The sequence below is a fragment of the Myxocyprinus asiaticus genome, chromosome 5 (genome assembly GCF_019703515.2).
Source record: "Myxocyprinus asiaticus isolate MX2 ecotype Aquarium Trade chromosome 5, UBuf_Myxa_2, whole genome shotgun sequence".
Classification (NCBI taxonomy): domain Eukaryota; kingdom Metazoa; phylum Chordata; class Actinopteri; order Cypriniformes; family Catostomidae; genus Myxocyprinus; species Myxocyprinus asiaticus.
The window spans coordinates 15,249,553-15,267,667 of record NC_059348.1 but is presented as its reverse complement, the minus strand read 5'-3'; the positions used below and the strand labels follow the sequence as shown (position 1 = coordinate 15,267,667).

Sequence of the window (18,115 nt, the reverse complement as noted above, 5' to 3'; positions counted from 1 at the left end):
TTTTGTGGTTGCTGAACATTGAATGTTATATCTGAAAATGATCCCTAATAATGAATGAACAAATAGGGTAAATTGTTACATAAATATATATCTGTTGTGTATATTTAATTATTTTTTTTTATTAATCTCAAATTCAGACAATTTTTCAAACTAAAAGTGTAAAGCTTTAAGTTGAATAGCACCGCTAAAAGATATTAAGGTAAAAATATGAAATCCTTTTTAAAAGGAAATCAAGGGCAAAATCATGTCCATAAAATATCACAAACAGTAATTACGACATCCATACTTCATCAAATGTGTTTACACTTCTTTTTAAGTAGTCGTTATCATTTCCAACAAGTGACATTGAAACTTAATCCAAAACCTCTCCCCTGTATGCAGTATTTATTTAAATAGCACACATGGCAAGGATTTTCATGACTGAAACTGCAACTGAGCAAATTCATTCAGGTTCCATACTGAGGACATGATCAAAGTCTAAAAGCACCCTTGCTTCCCCAAACCAAATTTCAATGGAACACCCAATCGATTTGCACAGTTTCATTTACTTTGGCATTCGAAGATGGTTCATTGATGTCAGTTGCGTAACAGAAGTCAGAATGTCTACATTTACACTGACCATGTGATCAAGACTAAAGTGCAGTATATACAGTATATATATACAACCAATCAAACTCAGTCTCCTTCTGTCCGCATATTCACGTTAGAAGTTGAGGTTATTGCTTTAAGACATGAAGCTCTGGGCTACAATCGCTGCTCTTGGGCTCCTGGCAATAGGGGCATGGGCACAAGGGGTGATGCCCACAATCAGCTTGCCGCCCTGTGACTCCCCAGAGGCTGAAGCAGCTGCTCTGGTGGCACAGGACTTTCTGAATGCTCAACACACCCACGGCTACAAATATGCCCTGAATCAGATTGATAAAATCAAGATCATCTCCAAGGTAAGTTTATGAAACAACATAAAATCTCAAATACACTGTAAAGGTTTGTCTGAAAAGAATGATGTGATGTAACTGTGATTTATAGGCTTAGTTCATGAAAATAATCAATATGGATTTGTTTTTTTGTGACAAAGTCTAAAATCTTATATTTATTGATCAAATCTGCTGTATAGATTCATACAAGCGTTTTACACTGTAATAGTTACAGGTTAAATGGTTTACAAAGTACAAACACACATATCAGGCTATAAGCTTATAACCTAATTGAAATTGCTAATTTTAGAACTGAATTTGAGTTGGGTTTGAATGGCCTCTTTGACTACAAAATAACACAACACTTATGAATATACAGTTCATATTTTAATACAGGTTTATTAAACTAATAGTTCTGATCCTACTCAATACACAGTTTTAAAGTTATGCTGCAAAATAGCTGTACACCTATTAACCGTGTGGCACGCGTTGGGTTCTTAGTTTAGGCACTAAGCCTACACTCACCGAGTACTTTATTAGGAACACCTGTACACCTACTTATTCAAATGATTATATAATCAGCCAATCGTGTGGCAGCAGTGCAATGCATAAAATCATGCAGATATGGGTCAGGAGCTTCAGTTAATGACTGACATCAACCATCAGAATGGGGAAAAATGTGATCTCAGTGATTTCGACCGTGGCATGATTGTACAGAGGGGTTATCGGAGTTCCCATAGCCTTTCTGTCAGCTCAAACCAGTCTGGCCTCTCTCATCAACAAGGTGATTCTGTCCGCAGAACTGCCGCTCACTGGATGTTTTGTTTTTGGGACCATTCTGAGTAGATTCTAGAGCAGTGGTTCTCAACTGGGTTTGCTTCCGGAGCCAGACTTTAAATTGGAAATCAAGTGGTGACCCACCATCATAAAAACATAACCTGTATTTGATGTATCCTGGGTCGCATTTCCTTTTATGTTGCATAATTTTGTTCATGGTTTTCAAGTACAAGGGCATGCATCAAGTGACATTATTTTTGGTGTTGATATCAATAACAAAAGCAACAGGATGTTTTCTCTCCCCCCTTTTAAAAATTGAAGAGAATATTTATTTATATGAGCCCATTATTATCCCGTTTGTTTCCTAATTTCAAACATCATTCAAATAGAACATACATATTACACAGGAGGAAAGGCTCCTCATTACTATGGTTAGTTCAGTGTAGCTAGTCTTAAATAATAGTATTAATAACACAGTACTTATGAAGAAATACATTTTGAAACTTTAACTACAACTGCAAATGTTGATATAAAATGAGGTCTAATAAATTCTACCTTTAGATTATTTCATAAGAAACTATAACATTTTGTCAAAATATAACAGTTACTTTTACTCATGAAAAATCGTGAAACAGTTTTGTAAAGGTGATGATGTGTAATGAAATATAAACTCAGCAAAAAAAGAAACGTCCTCTCACTTTCAGCTGCTTTTAATTTCAGCACTCTTAACATGTGTAAATATTTGTATGAACATATAAAGATTCAACAACTAAGACATAAACTGAACAAGTTTCACAGACATGTGACTAACAGAAATGGAATAATGTGTCCCTGAACAAAGGGGGGGTCAAAATCAAAAGTAAGAGTCAGTATCTGGTGTGGCCACCAGCTGCATTAAGTACTGCAGTGCATCTCCTCCTCATGGACTGCACCAGATTTGCCAGTTCTTGCTGTGACATGTCACCCCACTTTTCCACCATGGCACTGTCATTCTGGATGGTCATGTCAGGATGAGCTTGCAGGAAGGATACCACATGAGGGAGGAGGATGTCTTCCTTGTAACGCACAGCGTTGAGATTGCCTGCAATGACAAGCTCAGTCCGATGATGCTGTGACACACCACCCAGATGACGGACCCTCCATCTTCAATGGGAGAACCATGGCATTGTTCTTTCCCTGTTGTTCGCGACCCAGTCTGAATAGATCTGCGACCCACTTTTGGGTAAAGACCCACCGGTTGAGAAACACTGCTCTAGAGACTGTTGTATGTGAAAATCCCAGGAGATCAGCAGTTACAGAAATACTCAAACCAGCCCATCTGGCACCAACAATCATCCCACAGTTGTAATCAATGAGATCGCATTTTTCCCCATTCTGATGGTTGATGTGAACATTAACTGAAGCTCCTGACCCATATCTGCATGATTTTATGCACTACACTGCTGCCATATGATTGGCTGATTAGATAATCACATTAATAAGTGTACAGGTGTACCTAACAAAGTGGTCAGTAAGTGTAAATCTTCTAGCCTAGTGGAAGGTTGGCACTTTGCTTAATGTGTCAATGAGAATTTGTGTCTTTAACAATTAAATTATGCAGTAGACATTTTTTAAAAGCTATAAGACACTCAAAGCTATGCTATATTGTGAATGCCTTTGATCTGTGACTGTATTCACAAAATAGCACAGCCTCTCTTATTATTGATTAGGTAAATTATTGAGTCCTGAGATTTGAATGTCTTTCTGTAGCCAGGTGAAGCAGACACATATCTTTTGGAGCTGGACTTGCTGGAAACTACTTGTCATGTCTTAGATCCGACACCAGTGGGCCAATGTCCAGTCCGACAAAAACAATTTACGGTGAAATCTGTTTAACTAGCTTCAGTTTATTTACATTAACTTTGCTAATGTTTGTGTTGCTAATACATATCACATGATGATCTAGAAGTATCATTCTTCCCTACTTCTAGGCAGTTGAGGCAGATTGTGATTTTGCCCTCTCAAATACAACTCAAGGCCTGTCTGTTGTAGCATTCAAGTGTAAAACAGAGACAGGTAAGTATGAAACATAAAAATAACTGTCATTTTAATCACAGTGAGGAACGGTGAGGTCATAGTCTGCTCTTTGTTTTTTTGTGTCTAGAGTCAACAGAGGATTTATGTTTAGGCTGCCCTCTCCTCATTCCTTTAAATGACACGGATGGCATTCAGCTCATTGAAGCCTCATTAGATGGTTTCAATAAAAACCATACTCTAAATACTAAATTTGCACTCTTTGAAATTGGACGAATGGCATCCCAGGTATTGTAAAATGGAAAGGTATACATCTTCCTAAAGTTATGGCTATATGTCATTCTAACCAGTCTTCTGTCTTTTGAAAAGGTTGTCAGCGGCGGAAACATGTACTTTGCAGAATATGGCATAATTGGGACTAACTGCACAAGTCATGATGATGATATATGTATTCCCCAGAATCACACCGTTGCTGTAAGCATACTTAAACTTAACGGAGAAAGAGATAGTACAATGTAATGTAATAACTTACACTGCCTCTAAAATTGTGTTCCTTTTTGACATCACCTAAGCAAAATTCTGGTATGCAATGTCCGATTTTCATGATCCAATTAATTCTGGTGGATAAAATCAAGTCTCTTCCTACAGGTTTTTGTCTTTTCATGTGGTCTAAAAAGAGACTAATCCATATTTTTGACCATTTTTAGGTCCATGGCTTCTGTCTAGCTCAAGGTTCGGCCAAACTGAATAAAGTTGACTGCAATATCTTCAAAGTAAATAACTCCTTGTCTCCATACATTAACACAATTTAAATCTAAAACTAGTAAATCACATTGGGCTACATTGTCTTTTAATATTACACTAATATTAAAGCCTCAAAATACAAACAAAAATCTTAATTTAGAAACAGATTAAACTGAGGCAGAGATGAAACAGATGAGGACAAAAAAAGAATTGTGTTCTTCAATCTTATAACTGGGTTTGAAGTTCTAAGTATTCTTTTATTTATAACAGACCCAAGTTGTGGACCCAGCAACCAATGCCACAGTGCCAGTCCAACAACTTCTACATGCGCACACTTCTGGACCTCACCACAACCCAACCATCCACGGTCTTAAACATCACAAGCTGACAACCCTCCATGACCCTGCTGCAAGCGGTCTGCTCTCTGCAGAATCTGCTGAATCAGCCGAGATAGTGGTGCCAAAGGAAGCTCCTGTTGTCAAGAGGGAGGTTGCTGCATCAGAAGGGCTAGCCACAGATGTAACGGCAGATGCAACAGTGGCAGAAAAAACACCCATTCCTTTACAGTCAATGCCCACTGTGCCAATCTGTCCAGGAAAAAAGAAACATTTCTGACCTGGTCGCATCCCATGAACTAACCCTTTAAATTACATTGTTTAGGTCCTCAGAGATTTTAGGGTTTGTCCTGTTGAGTTCTGAGAATACCAGCAAGCTAAAAACTGAACACATACCTACAGTTTATCTGGAGTAAATGTTTTATCAAAACAGGTACATGTAGTTACAAAACTGGCATTATGTTACATCATGTTAAAGAAGCAGTCAAGGCTATGCCAGATTTATACAATGGTGCTGTAATAAAATGTTTACCTTGATCTGTCTGCTCTCTACATAATACTGTCCTGAAACACTGGTGAAGAGAAACATATGGTTAAAGTTTCCAAAATATCCACAGAGACGGTGCACAACCGTAAAATGCGTCTGTGCGTTGATCATGAGCTACACAATGGAAAGTCCCCAAGATTGCATTAGGTTTTTGGCTTCTAATTATGCTCCCATGCAAAGATGATCTCTCCCTGATAAATCAGAAAAGTCTTGACAAGTATCGATGCGTTTTAATCTTTCTAATCACCAACCCAATGGCCCATTCAATCAAACACTAAAATCTGCTCACTCATGTGTACAGCAACTCCATCCTCCACTCCTTCATTAAGATAAATGTATATCTGATCCTACAGTACAGTTCCATTTTAAGATGTTTAAACAATTTGGATTTCATCTATATTTTGGCCACATTTGAACAACTTCCTTCACCTGTGGCATTGCATTAACCACAAGCAGGTTTGAATTGCCTCTTTCAGATGCTTTTTGGATGGATGAATGAAAATGACAACAGTAACCAGTAACCAAGGTGGGCGAGCATAGCAAGGGGTCAACTGTGACATTCTTCTACATGTTTTCAACTGTTTGTACAAGATACATAATGTACATCAGGCAGTATGCTTTTTTTAGGACAGGCAGGACAGTTTTCAAAGCATGGTCAATGACACCATTTGTAAAGTATTAAGAGTTTTATTTCTCTTGACAAATGAAATCAATGCAAACGCCCTAAATCAAAGTTTGGAGATTTAGTTTAAGCTCTATTTTTTAATCTCACATAGTCGAAGTTCAAAAGCACTAGCCCAACTAAATTCCAATGGAACACCCACTTTATTTACACAATCACACTGACTTTTGGCAATTACCTATAACTGTTCATTTGGATTTGCTAGCAAAATTACAATGGGAAAGTGATAAACATCAGGCAATCAAAAAAAGGGTGGAGAAAATACATAAGAAATAAAGTAAATATCATGTCTAGTGTTCTTATAATGTCTAATAATGTAACATTATACAGTCAACATGTCCGTTTCTTGTGCCAATCTACCTGGTGAAGAATTCTGATCTGGTCGTAATCTGTAACCAGCAAGTACTCAACTAAAGTTCTCACTAACCACTTAACTGTACATTGTAGAAATTAAAATATCCCAGAGTCACCATTTTGGGATTAAAGGAAAAATGCTTCGAGGCGCTTTAAATATATTCAAATTCCTTGAGAACACAATAGGATATTTTAGGCTCCTTTAAAAGGGGCTTAGATGTTCTCCAGATGGTTCCACCAGTGTGGTATGACAAATTCCAAATGGTGCAACTTTGAAAACATTAATAAGCTGAATATTGTGTGTGTAATTGTCACATATGAAGGTGCTTTAACAAAGTGGATGTGTAAAAGCAAAACCAAAACTGACCACCAGGCTGAAGAAGCACTGTAGGGTAGGACTGAGACACTATTAAACAAAACATATTACAATACAATCAACAGAATGTGGGGGATGACAAATTCAAATATTTGGACAAGCTGGACATAAATGCACGCAAAGAGAAACCAAAAAATATAAAAGATGCAAGCCAGGCCAATTGGCCTAAACAATGAGGACTCAAGTCAACAAATTAACAGGCATTTGTTAAAGAAAAGTCTGTAAAGATGTTCTCCACATATATACTTTTATTATAGGTTAGTGTTATTTCTGTCTTTTCACATGTCTTGGGCTAAACTGGAGGGGACCCCTCTAATAACCTTAAAAGAAAACAATCAGCAGTGATTATTCAGTGCCATTTTTAATTATTTTTTGTTTCACAAAGGGAAATAGTCCATTTACCAGCAGGGTAATAGTCGGAAAACAATGTTGCTTTCTAGTTTGACTGAACGGCATGGACCCAGTATGTATCAAATGATTCTGGGCCTCTGGGCATTGGGGAATGAACATTCAGCGGCTCTGAAGGGTTCACGTCATGAGTTTGCTTGGGTTGAGAGGACATGGTTGACTGCTTAAGTGGATTATGGTCATAATCTGAAGGCTGAGGAGTGGTAACGCGATGCATTGATTCTTCGTGAGAGATTTTTCCAGGATCATCAGACATGGGGGGCCTTGCATTTGAATGAGCAGCTTGATACCAGTAATTTGTCAAATGTTTGGCATGAGCTGGGGGTATTGAAGAAAGTAGATGTTCCATCTGTTGAGAAAGTGGTCCAACGTTGTTTCGAGCATCCCACTGGGGAACATACTGTTGCATCTCAGGCTGGTAAACTGCAGGTTCAGCAATTGGTGCATTTTGGGAGGACGTAGAATGCAGCTTGGATGGCCCCCAAGAGTGTATAACAGGAGCTGTATCTGCAGGTTTCATTGCAGACCGTGGAGAGACAGTAGCTGATGCCAGTGTTCTAAAAATGTGAGGACACATTGTAGGTCTTGTCAAAACTTTTGAAGTATCAGGGGCATGAGTAGGCTTGAGAGGACCTTCAGTGGGTTCTAAATATTGCATTGCTGCATGATTAGGTGGTGGAGCAGCACCATTTGAAGAATGCGAGGGGGAATATGGGCCATAATTATAACCCATGCCCTGAATAAGAGGAAATGGGGCATAGGATGAACTGGCGTATGTAAAAGGAGATGGCATTTGGGCTGTAATTTCGGTCAGACTTGAAGTGCCAAAAAAAGATGCAGGAAAAGGATGACCAAAATGGTGATGGTTGTGGTGGTGGTAGGATATTGAAGGGCAGCAAGTAGGACAGTGAAAAGAATGTGCATGAGGGAAATTAACTGCAGTGTGGGGAGTTTTCTTTGGGGCAGAATAAGAGTGTGGGATAAAGTGTATCTTCATAGGAGGACCCTTAATAACTGAATGATAGGGGTGTTTGGAAGGGTGTGGCTTTGCTGCTTCTTCAGAAATTTCTGAATACGTTATTGGATTAGAAAGAGTAGTTTCAGGGGTGGAGACCGTTGTAACCTCTGGGGATTTTGTAGGAACAGATGGCATTTCTGAACGATTTGGTGGGATGGGTTTGTACCATGGACAGTTGAAGAGCTGAGGTGGTTCTACCATGTTTGTAGTGGCAAGTATAGGTGGTACAGACTCCCATTTAGGCATGTCCTGTGGTTCAGTGGGTTTCAATCTAGGGGGAACATCAGGCCTTGGTTGGGTTTGGGAGGGATGAGGCCAGTGAGGGACATGAGCAAAGACTTCTGAGGAGGGAGCAAAAGATCCAGGTTTTCCTGGATATAAAGGATACACCAAATTGCTTGGAGGAAACTTAGGTGCCCATTGCACAGGATGGGTCATGGGTGTAGTAGAAATCACCTTATCTTGAGGAGGAATACTTGTAGGTTTGAATTGGAAAATCAGGGGACTGAGAAGGGTTTTAAGAGCAGTGGTAGTGGGCAACAAAGGATTGCTTGGATACTGCGGTACAGCTGAACTTTGAGTGGGGTCAGGGTTGAGAACCAAGTTGGGCTTAGGGTACCAAGGGTACCAAGTTTGAGGAGGTTTGGGGTAAACAGGTGCATGTGGTCTCTGGGTAATAGCAGATGGGGGATCTTGAGGAACAACGGTTGGTGGCACATTTGGATGAAAAAGTACAAAAGGGAAATTAGGAGGAACAGGACCAAAATATGACTGGCCAGGAATGCGATAAGGGTGGGGAGTAGGCAACTTCTGCATGGTTGAACTCATGGATGTTTTCAGAGATGTTTGTGTAGTAGTAGGAGTCTGTAATGGCTGAGTGGTTGCAACAGTAGTACTGGTGGTGGGAGAGAGAGTCGATGAGACTGGAACAGCTACAGGAGAACTAGATGCATCATTTTTAGATGCAAGATCAGACAAATTATTAGGAAGTCTAAGTGACAACGCTGGGCAGGACAGATTAAACTTGTTCTCTGTTGCCAAAATGAGGGTAAACATCCCATCCTGTGACAAAAGTCAAAAGATTAGTTCACACAAAGAGTATTCGTTTTTTTTTTTTTTCAGCGGAACATTTAGCTTACCTTTGCCTCGGTGCATGGCATAAATGGGGCATGGATGACCATACCTTCTGGATGTGACACCAGACTGTATCCACATTTAGCTGATGCTTTAAGTAAAGGTTGCCATTCATTCATAACTGAAAAGTTTGTGCAAAATTTCTACATTCAGTTATGGCCTGTGACATTGGAATAATTTTATTTGAATGACTATTGTTATGTGTTACCTTTGATCTTCAGGTTCTCAGTGACTCCTCTTTGTAACTTCACAGTCATGCCATTAGTGTAGCAGGAGGCAGTTGGATTGCTTTGTGCCAAGGTTGGTGAGGAACAAGACATCTTAACAGGCAATCCCCACCAAAGTAACGGAAGAACAAAAGTGTCTCTCTAAAAATAGAAAGGATGTCAGAAAGAATAATACACAGCATGTTCTATTCAAACTAATATAAATGCACACCTCTTGTGATACATAACATCCATGATTTGGTATAATGAAAATCAAGTCCCTCCACGTTCTCATTAATGAATGACCACATTCTGAGGGTAACTGGGACAATGGAAGAGGTGGGATGCCTCCTATAAAGGGATAACAAAAGACCACAAAAAAAAGTAATTGGGACAAACAATAAACAGTTTGAGGCCTGATATCTTTACATCAAGGGAGAAATTAACCTCTGTCAATTAGAACGTTGGACCCAAAGGCAGCCTCTCTACCATGAACGGTCAGTTTCATCAAATCTCCAACACAATCCACCTTAGGTTTCATTCCAAGTAGCCTTTCTACTGCTGGAGTATACATGGCATTCTGGCCATATACCTGCCCCCAAAGAGGTTGCAGCTTTATCCAGCCTTTGTCAGAAGATAAAGTCAATAAGAAATTCACAGTTAACTGCATGATGTCCAAAACAATGATTTGACTTAAAGAGCTATGCATCACAAACAGGAATGTGCTACCTAATTAAAAGGTCAACATTGAAGACTAAACTTCACTTCAACTTTCAATAAGGACTAAACTTTCAGTCATGGACCAATAGCAAGAGGTTTGCATCTCACTAATCTAATCTGTAATTGTTTCATTAATTAAATAAACATTAGTACAAAATCATCATGGGGCAAAATTGTTACCTGCATCATCTGGCTGATATGAGCTCTCGTCGATGTTGAGTTGAATCAGAGAACTGAGGTCAGAAGAAGGGCTGTCGCCATCACCACTTTCAATTCGAGTTCGGTCTTGCGAAATGAGAAGGCGTCCAATTTGTGCTCCAGATTTAAAATGTTCACCCTCTCGCGCAAATGACTCCCTTCCTCGTGCATTCTTGTTAAAAGACCCGACTGAATTTAAACTTTTCTCCCTTTCAAATACCACAAAACTACAAACGTCAATACAGCTAAGCCAAATAAAAAGAAAACACGTCAGGGTTTGTTTCTCTTTAAACGCCATTGGACTAGACGCTTTTGCCCACACCGCTGTAGTGTGAAACAAAAATCCGGCTTCTCTAGCGAGCATGAACAATAAAGTTCTTGTGTTTACAATTAGTGCACGACGGCTCGCAAATCGGAGACACCTGTTAAGGAGTCTAGATAGAAAAATGGAGGCAAATGCATGGATACTAAAGCACATAGTTCAACCCTGAAAATACCAGGGACCTTGATCAAATCTTGAAAGAAATACGAATTTCTGTAGTAAATATATATTTTTTGCACTAAAATATTTCATCGTATTTGTCGAAAATAACTTTTTAGTACCTCTATAAAACGATTAGTAAAATGTATTTTACAGTAGGCCTAAACACGAATTTATTTCGACTAGTTCCCCCTTTTCTTTAAATAAAGCAAAAATCGAGGTTACAGTCAGGCACTTACAATGGAAGTGAATGTATAATTTTTTGGAGGTTTTAAAGGCAGAAATGTGAAGCTTATAATTTTATAAAAGTACTTACATTAATTCTTATGTGAAAACTTGTGTATTATTTGAGCTGTAAAGATGTCATTAAAATTGACATTTTCACAGACATTTTAGGGTTTGTTTACATTACATCGTCATGGCAACAAAGTTGTAAAATTGGCTATAACTTTACACAGAAAAGGTTAGTAATAGTAAGTGATCTTATTACACTAAAATCATGTTTACACACATATTGTTTATGTTTTGTGGCTAAACTTTTGAAACAGTGAGTATTTTAATGTTTACAGATTGGCCCCCATTCACTTCCGTTATAAGTGCCTCACTGGAACCCAGATTTTTGCTTTTTTTGAAGGAGGGACCAGTTGAAATAAATATTTGTGGTAAGCAATATAATGCCACAGATGCTGTCGATTGAGCTTAACTTGTATTGAACCCAGAATATTCCTTTAAAGCATCAATTGCACTTCTGTAATTTTTTGCTTATTTTGTCATTTTAGTTTTTTAGATTGTTTACATCGTCGAGCTGTTCTAGGTGGCATCTGTGCCAAATTATGTTCAGTGGCTCAGTATATTTCAACTCTTCTCGTATTATAAACTCAAGAAATTGTAACTGCAATACAATTTCAGTAGACTCAAAAGACAATGGAGGTTACGCTTGCATGCAATTATAGCGACCTCTTCTGGTCTTAAAGTGCTATGCGAGAAAAGATGATGTTCATATCAACAAGGAGGATTCAGATGCAGAAACCAGTGCAAAACATTCATGTCCTGTACCTACCATCTTCAAACTAATCATGTTAGCTGACTTTATCTACAGATTGATACAAAGATGCTTGTAGACAAACGAGTGAACAAATTCAGTTTTCTGGTTGGAATAGGTTTATTTGATCTGTCTGTAAACAAGGTGGTTAAAATCATGGCATTTGTCCCCCCCCATTCAAATCGAGTTGAAAGTCAGCTGGTTAGATGCAAAAAAGGAGAGAATTGGACAAATTTTGTTTATGCTTTTCTTTAATCTGTACATTTTCCACAAGCCCGGGAGTTTGAATTTATGCCAAATATCCCAAAGGTGCCATTGAAGAAGTGACTCCCCGCAAGGCAGCAGTTAAAATCCATCTCACATTAGCAACATATCAGATCTACATTATGGCACAGGATACACAGCTTTATTTTTTAAGTTTCCACAATACAGTTGACTTTGAATAGTGGTCTTTTTAATCTAATACCAACATATCCCAGAAAAGTTAGTGTACACGGTTTACTTCAGTATTTTTATTTTGTCTATTTAATGAGTCATTTGTACCGTGCTAAGACAGTTTGATACATCGCAATTAAGTAGTTTACAACGCAATGACCTCCAAATGGTTTCACTCTTGAAAATAACAGATTAAAAGTGATTTGAAGAATTTCAAGGTGACTGATATTAACAACAAGACTGCCATTTCATCTATTCAAGACATTCATTAGAGAAATTCTCAGGTAGCTGTAGTTGTGAATTTTTATTTCAAACTGTTAAGCAATTAATAGTGTTTAATAGTAATGAACTTGGTGTCACATTGTGTATTTGAAGTGTTGAAAATTTAGTGTTATAAAGTCGGCAACAGATGAAGCTAGCAGTCATCCTTCACAACAATAGTTTGGAGCAATTCCGTTAATCCCTTCGGATGCAACAAAACATTGGTCCTATTGGAGAAACCAAAGTGAAATGGACAAAACCAGAGGGTTACGCTGGGATGGCAGCACTTTTTTTCTTAATAAAAATAAAAGGACAAACAAAAAAAGAAATTACAGGAGCTGGCAAACAACAATTATAAGTGCCTGAGCTATTGTAGTGATGGAATGTCCATAAAGAGTCCGGGATGCAAAGGCTCTTGGGGAACAACTTAACCCAAACCCTTGTAAATGCTGATCTGCCACCACACTCAAAATATTCCAACATTAGATCAATGACATACAAGACCACATTCAAATACAACAGCAAAAGCATTTGATATAAGGTAGTCAAACTAAAGGTAGCTGGGGCAAGGGTGGTGCAGTTCACGAGGGCTGGGGCCGAGATGGCTACTAACTCAATTTAGAATCAAACCGAGAGCAAAAAAATGTCAACAAACAAAATGTGTAAAGTGAATGGTTAACTTCAGATGTCATTCTCAAAGCTGAGACCAGGTGGTGTAGTTAATTACTGGAAAGCAATAATATTGACCTAAAAGATATGCATGCACTTTTTCCATCCTGGACATGCTGTATACAAGGAAGACCATGAGAGCTCAGCAAGGGCTCAAACCACTTGAGAGGCATCCATCTATCTTTAGCTGGTTCATTAGCAGTGCCTAAGGAAAAAAATTGGACAATGTAGTGATTCTTCATTTAGTGACGAATTTATACAAATTCGGGGTCGTCCAATTTTTCTTTTTAAATTCTTCATTTTAGGTTTATGCTATGTACAGTAGTGTTTTTTCGATGGAACCTTTATAAAAACAAACATGCTGGATTTACTGTGGCACAATAAAGATGTCATTACTTGGAAAATAAATGAACACGGAGCGTTAAACAAAAAAGGTTCATATAAAAAAATAAAAATAAAAAAAATGGACAGACAGATTTGGAGAGAGACAACAATGCATCTACTAACGGTTTCTGGTAGTGCTGTCAAGTTGACAAGGGGGGTAAGGTAAGGATGAGGATGGGGGCATGGGTGGGTGGGCGGTTGTTTGGTGCGGTGTATTAAAGTGAGCTGCTGGGTGGATGGATGGGAAGGGGCTGCTTTAGTATCCAACTTTCCTCAGGTACTCAGCCATGCCAAATGCTTTCTTGTTGAGCGATCCTCCATGGGTACCTTCCTTTCCCATGACTAAAACCAATACTGGAGTACATAAGGAAAGAAAAAAAGATGAAAAAAATGAACAAAACTGAAAAGAAAAAGTCTTTTCCCCCCGATGACACGGGGACATTATAGGATATTATCACCATTCTTCCCTTGATTGCTATTAAATTTTTTCAAGACATTAACTGCTTGAAGGAGAAAGCTTAACAGCAAACTTCTTTCTTCTTTCTGTCCCTCAAGTGAAACTAAACAAGCTTAATTACATTAGAACCCTGAATCCCTCAAGTATTTTGCCATTGAGTATGCCTTCTTATTCAATCCGCCTCCGTGGACCCCTTCTTTGCCCATTACAAGAACCAAGACTGAAAGAGAAGAAAAGGGGAAAGTTGAGAAGTGCAGTGGTTAGGAAAAAGGGGAACAATCATGAGACAGAGAAAGAGAAATACAATTGCAATCAGAAGTGTTCGCATGCACATGCCTGTCACCATTAAAAGCAACCAAGTAGAGGAAAGTGATTCAGAGTATTTGACGAGGAAGCATGAAGCTCACTGCTTGAGCTGTGTAGCGACATATTTTAGTGTACAGGAAAGAGGAAATAGGAAGGGAATTTGAAGAGGCCACATTCCAAAGCACCTTCAACCCCACACCACCTCCCCACACAGCCTTACCAGAATGCCTCTGAGACAAGCACATTTTACTTAAAATAAATGTATTTCATGATTTTATAGGCCATTTAATGGTTACAAGCCAACTTTGGTTACAGCTAAATAAATATTCAACAGATCTTTCAACTTACCAGGAACTGTTTACAGTAAACAAACTTTACAGTTGGGATGTAACAACTAATCAGTGTCAAATTGACTCAGCTTGCACATAATGGTTTATCTGACATTCTCTACACCAGAGATAATAGGGTGTGGTGGGGTGTTTATTGCATAACCCAATTATTGATAGCTCAGTCCCATATTAAACAGTGATAAGGTGAAGGGAAAAATACAGTTTTGCACATGGTTTAAGAACACGGTTAGATCCAGAGAAGCTCATACATGCACAGAGCTGAAATCCAGCTCTTGGGTGATCTTTCAGAAAAGGAAGGGTGGGAGACAGAACTATACCTTTTATATCTCTTTATCCTTATATTCAGAAAGAGGACCACAAAGGCAGACTGTATGAGTGGGCACATCTTAGCATACTAGGTCATTTATTTATTTATTTATTTAATTGGGGGTTATAACACTTGATAACATGAAACATTTCAGAAATTTAAGGAATGGAAAAACTATTATGCCCTACTGTTTTTTCCTGTGCAAGCAATAAAAGAATCTAAGGTACATTTCCCAGGCTTGCATTGCGATCTTTACTAATAATCTTTTGTTGTGCAGGCACACAAACTTAAAAGGAACGGGTCACCCAAAAATTTAAATATTTACTCAATTGCTTTCAATAATTTACTCACCCTTCCATGCCATTCCGGACGTGTCTGACTTTCTTTTGTAGGATATATAGATTTTTAGAAGAATATCTCAGCTCTGATGGTCCATACAATGCAAGTGAATGGTGACCAGGATTTAAAAGATCAAAAAAGCACATAAAGGCAGCATAAAATTAACCCATACAACTCCAGTGGTTAAATCCATATCTTCTGAAACAATCCATTGGGGTTTGGTTGAGAAATAGACCAAAATATACCTCCTTTTTCACTATAAATCTTGACATCAGCAGTTTCCTTGGGGATCATAACACTTCCAAGTGCGATTTAGCGTTACATGCGTCAATCACTAGGAAATGTAATCGAACTTGAAATCATGATTGTGTCTAGAAATGTAATGGCAAGATGTACAGTGAAAAAGGAGCTTCATTTTGGTCTGTTAACCCTCACCTATCATATCGCTTCTTAAGACTGAATTAACCACTGGAGTCGTAGAAGTTACTTTTATGCTGCCTGTATGAGCTTTTTGGAGCTTCAAAGTTTTGGTCACTATTCAATGCAAGTGCATGGACCTACAGAGCTGAGATATTCTTCTAAACATCGGTTTCTGCGCAGAAGGGTGGGATCTCTCTTGAGGGTGAGTAAATTAGTGATTTTTTTTCTCTCTTTCATTTTTAGGTGAACTACTCCTTTAATAAAACAGCAATAATCAATAACAAAAGTGCTTGTCTGGGGCGAACATTATATATGTTTGCAGGCTAAAGTACACATTGCTATTGGAAATTTGACCGCTTATACGGGTTTTGACTGTAGTTATTGGCAAACAGACATGTGGTTTACCTTTGCCAGCTCTGCCTATGGAAACATTGTACGTTGGCTCTCCATTATGACTCTTTGTCCTGATGTCCATTGTCCAGTCCCCTTCCACCTGAAGGCTGTCTCTGATCACGGAGCACTTCTTTTTCCCTAGAGTCAGCCCACTGGTGAAGAAGCCCTCTCGGTCTTTGCCAACAATCACGTCGATTTCATCAGGCTGAAAAATTGAGTATGAAAGGCAGGGACATTTAAAATCATTAAAAGCTGCTCTTAACTCAAATACTTTCTAGGAAGCACACTCTCTCTATGATCTAGCACAAGAATAACTCTGATCCATTCTTGCACTGTATTATTCTAAATACAGTTTAAGCTGATCCACTGGATTTGACATTTGCAATGGTAACATTGTAGTTTAGACTCAAAACAGTCCAATAACTCTTACAGGGAGAAGAGGGAGTATTCACAGGCGATAGGACGCCATCTTTGTGTTCCTGTAGGGAAAAAACTGTGTGAACTTCCTCCTCTCGTGGCCTAAGACTGCCAACAGCTTATCTCAAGACTGATCAGAACGAGTCCGATCTCTGGACGAATCCCTGACATGCAATTATACTAGACGATCTGTGCACGTTAAGACCGTGTATACGTTATAAAAAGGCAATGCACGATTAATATACGAATCGCTAATGCTGAATATTGCAAAAGGAAATGTGTGATTTAATCAGACCTAGATCTGTGAACTTATGCCAATGATATCTTCCAATATCGATAGTAAACGTGTTGATTAGGTTCGGCTGTAAAGAGGTTTTACTTTAACCAGGCGGTTTAGATAGGAATACTGTGGTGCATTGTGATAATGAGTAATGCAGTACAGAGGCCGTGGCCACAGCCCTGTGCTTTCATCTGGGCCTCAATGCCATTCAGCAGAAACACTTCAATTCAGTTTGGTTTTTAGTAATAAAATAAGGTGCACTTGTATTTCTGCTGATATATGCGACAACTATAACCCGTTTAACGATACTGTACGCGTTCACCGTGAAGTAAAATGTTTAGCTCGCGCTAACGCACGAGACCGGCTCCCCGTGCACGCGTGCTGAACCCGACTACCTTGCTAACCGCCGAATCGGTACGCTCGCGTGAAAACACAATCACACCCCACATTAAATCTAAATGGAGTGTTAACGACATAACTGGTGCTAATCTAGCGAAATCTTACCGTTATACCGCTAAAAGTACCACCCTCTGACGATGCCCAAACGTATTTGGCGTCCGTGTAGCCAACAATGGCGGAATCCTGGCAGCTGCCATCGGCCATCAGGTTATCCACGTAGCTTTGCCAAGACATTTTTCTGTGATTTGTAAGGATATATAGGACGCACTAGACCCACAGGAGTGGATTGAACGCTACGAGTGCTGAAGGCGTGGCGAGTGTTGTGCGGATGGAGGGTTTTGGCGTCTCCTGTGCTGTCCGGTTCGTGGGCTTGTGAAAGCTCAGCTCGGGCAGGAAAGAAAGCCGACGAACTGAGACAGCGCCTGGGTGTAGTCCCGTGCTATATCACTCCGCGCAGGCGACTCACCACCGCCACTGCACTTTATGTGTTATCATGCGGCGGTGGAAGAAAATAGACCCCATTCGATGTGATGCCATTCGCTCAATCTGATGACGTAACTGATGTTTATCGAGATGAAATCGCAGAACTGTTTATTTATTTATTTATTTTTTATTTATTTATTTTTTACATGAAATTTATGGAGTTGTGTGTTTTTTGTTTTTTTTAAGCTCGTATAAATGTATTTCTTGGTAGTACCTTGAAATATGAATATGTGTTGGTAGATGACATTTATTCGAAAACTAATCAG

General features: G+C 38.9%; 3 protein-coding genes across 4 annotated transcripts; 1 reads left to right on the top strand and 2 right to left on the bottom strand.

The window, feature by feature from the left end:
• Positions 1 to 668: 668 nt before the first annotated feature.
• Positions 669 to 5,320, top strand: LOC127441658 (alpha-2-HS-glycoprotein-like). The gene is made up of 7 exons (XM_051699296.1): positions 669 to 941; positions 3,441 to 3,551; positions 3,662 to 3,746; positions 3,835 to 3,992; positions 4,074 to 4,178; positions 4,412 to 4,477; positions 4,719 to 5,320. Exons 1-7 carry the CDS (start codon positions 732 to 734, stop codon positions 5,061 to 5,063), a joined length of 1,080 nt encoding a protein of 359 aa, XP_051555256.1. The 5' UTR covers positions 669 to 731; the 3' UTR covers positions 5,064 to 5,320.
• Positions 5,321 to 5,471: 151 nt separating this feature from the next.
• On the bottom strand, positions 5,472 to 11,935 carry LOC127441653 (uncharacterized). Its single transcript, XM_051699282.1, has 6 exons — positions 10,409 to 11,935; positions 9,956 to 10,132; positions 9,741 to 9,859; positions 9,511 to 9,670; positions 9,308 to 9,423; positions 5,472 to 9,230 (listed from the first exon to the last, which is right to left on the bottom strand). The coding sequence occupies exons 1-6, from the start codon at positions 10,902 to 10,904 to the stop codon at positions 7,179 to 7,181; spliced, it is 3,120 nt and encodes a 1,039-aa protein (XP_051555242.1). The 5' UTR covers positions 10,905 to 11,935; the 3' UTR covers positions 5,472 to 7,178.
• Positions 11,936 to 12,050: 115 nt separating this feature from the next.
• Positions 12,051 to 17,804, bottom strand: LOC127441663 (profilin-2-like). Of its 2 annotated transcripts, none has more exons than XM_051699304.1 (3): positions 17,472 to 17,799; positions 16,283 to 16,475; positions 12,051 to 14,052 (listed from the first exon to the last, which is right to left on the bottom strand). In XM_051699304.1, the coding sequence occupies exons 1-3, from the start codon at positions 17,598 to 17,600 to the stop codon at positions 13,955 to 13,957; spliced, it is 420 nt and encodes a 139-aa protein (XP_051555264.1). In that variant the 5' UTR covers positions 17,601 to 17,799; the 3' UTR covers positions 12,051 to 13,954. The 2 variants fall into 2 exon arrangements, with proteins under 2 accessions (XP_051555264.1, XP_051555266.1); XM_051699306.1 differs by lacking the exon at positions 12,051 to 14,052 and adding an exon at positions 14,066 to 14,375 and having other exon boundaries at positions 17,472 to 17,804.
• Positions 17,805 to 18,115: the final 311 nt, after the last annotated feature.

Coding starts and splice junctions, on each gene's coding strand:
- LOC127441658 (XM_051699296.1), top strand. CDS start 732: ATGAAGCTCTGGGCTACAATCGCTGCTCTTGGGCTCCTGGCAATAGGG. Junction 942..3,440: donor AAATCAAGATCATCTCCAAG/GTAAGTTTATGA, acceptor GTCTTTCTGTAG/CCAGGTGAAGCAGACACATA. Junction 3,552..3,661: donor TCCGACAAAAACAATTTACG/GTGAAATCTGTT, acceptor CCCTACTTCTAG/GCAGTTGAGGCAGATTGTGA.
- LOC127441663 (XM_051699306.1), bottom strand. CDS start 17,600: ATGTCTTGGCAAAGCTACGTGGATAACCTGATGGCCGATGGCAGCTGC. Junction 16,476..17,471: donor GTACTTTTAGCGGTATAACG/GTAAGATTTCGC, acceptor TCAATTTTTCAG/CCTGATGAAATCGACGTGAT. Junction 14,376..16,282: donor CATAGGCAGAGCTGGCAAAG/GTAAACCACATG, acceptor CTTCTCTTTCAG/TCTTGGTTCTTGTAATGGGC.
- LOC127441653 (XM_051699282.1), bottom strand. CDS start 10,904: ATGTGCTTTAGTATCCATGCATTTGCCTCCATTTTTCTATCTAGACTC. Junction 10,133..10,408: donor ATATCAGCCAGATGATGCAG/GTAACAATTTTG, acceptor CTTCTGACAAAG/GCTGGATAAAGCTGCAACCT. Junction 9,671..9,740: donor GATGTTATGTATCACAAGAG/GTGTGCATTTAT, acceptor TTCTATTTTTAG/AGAGACACTTTTGTTCTTCC.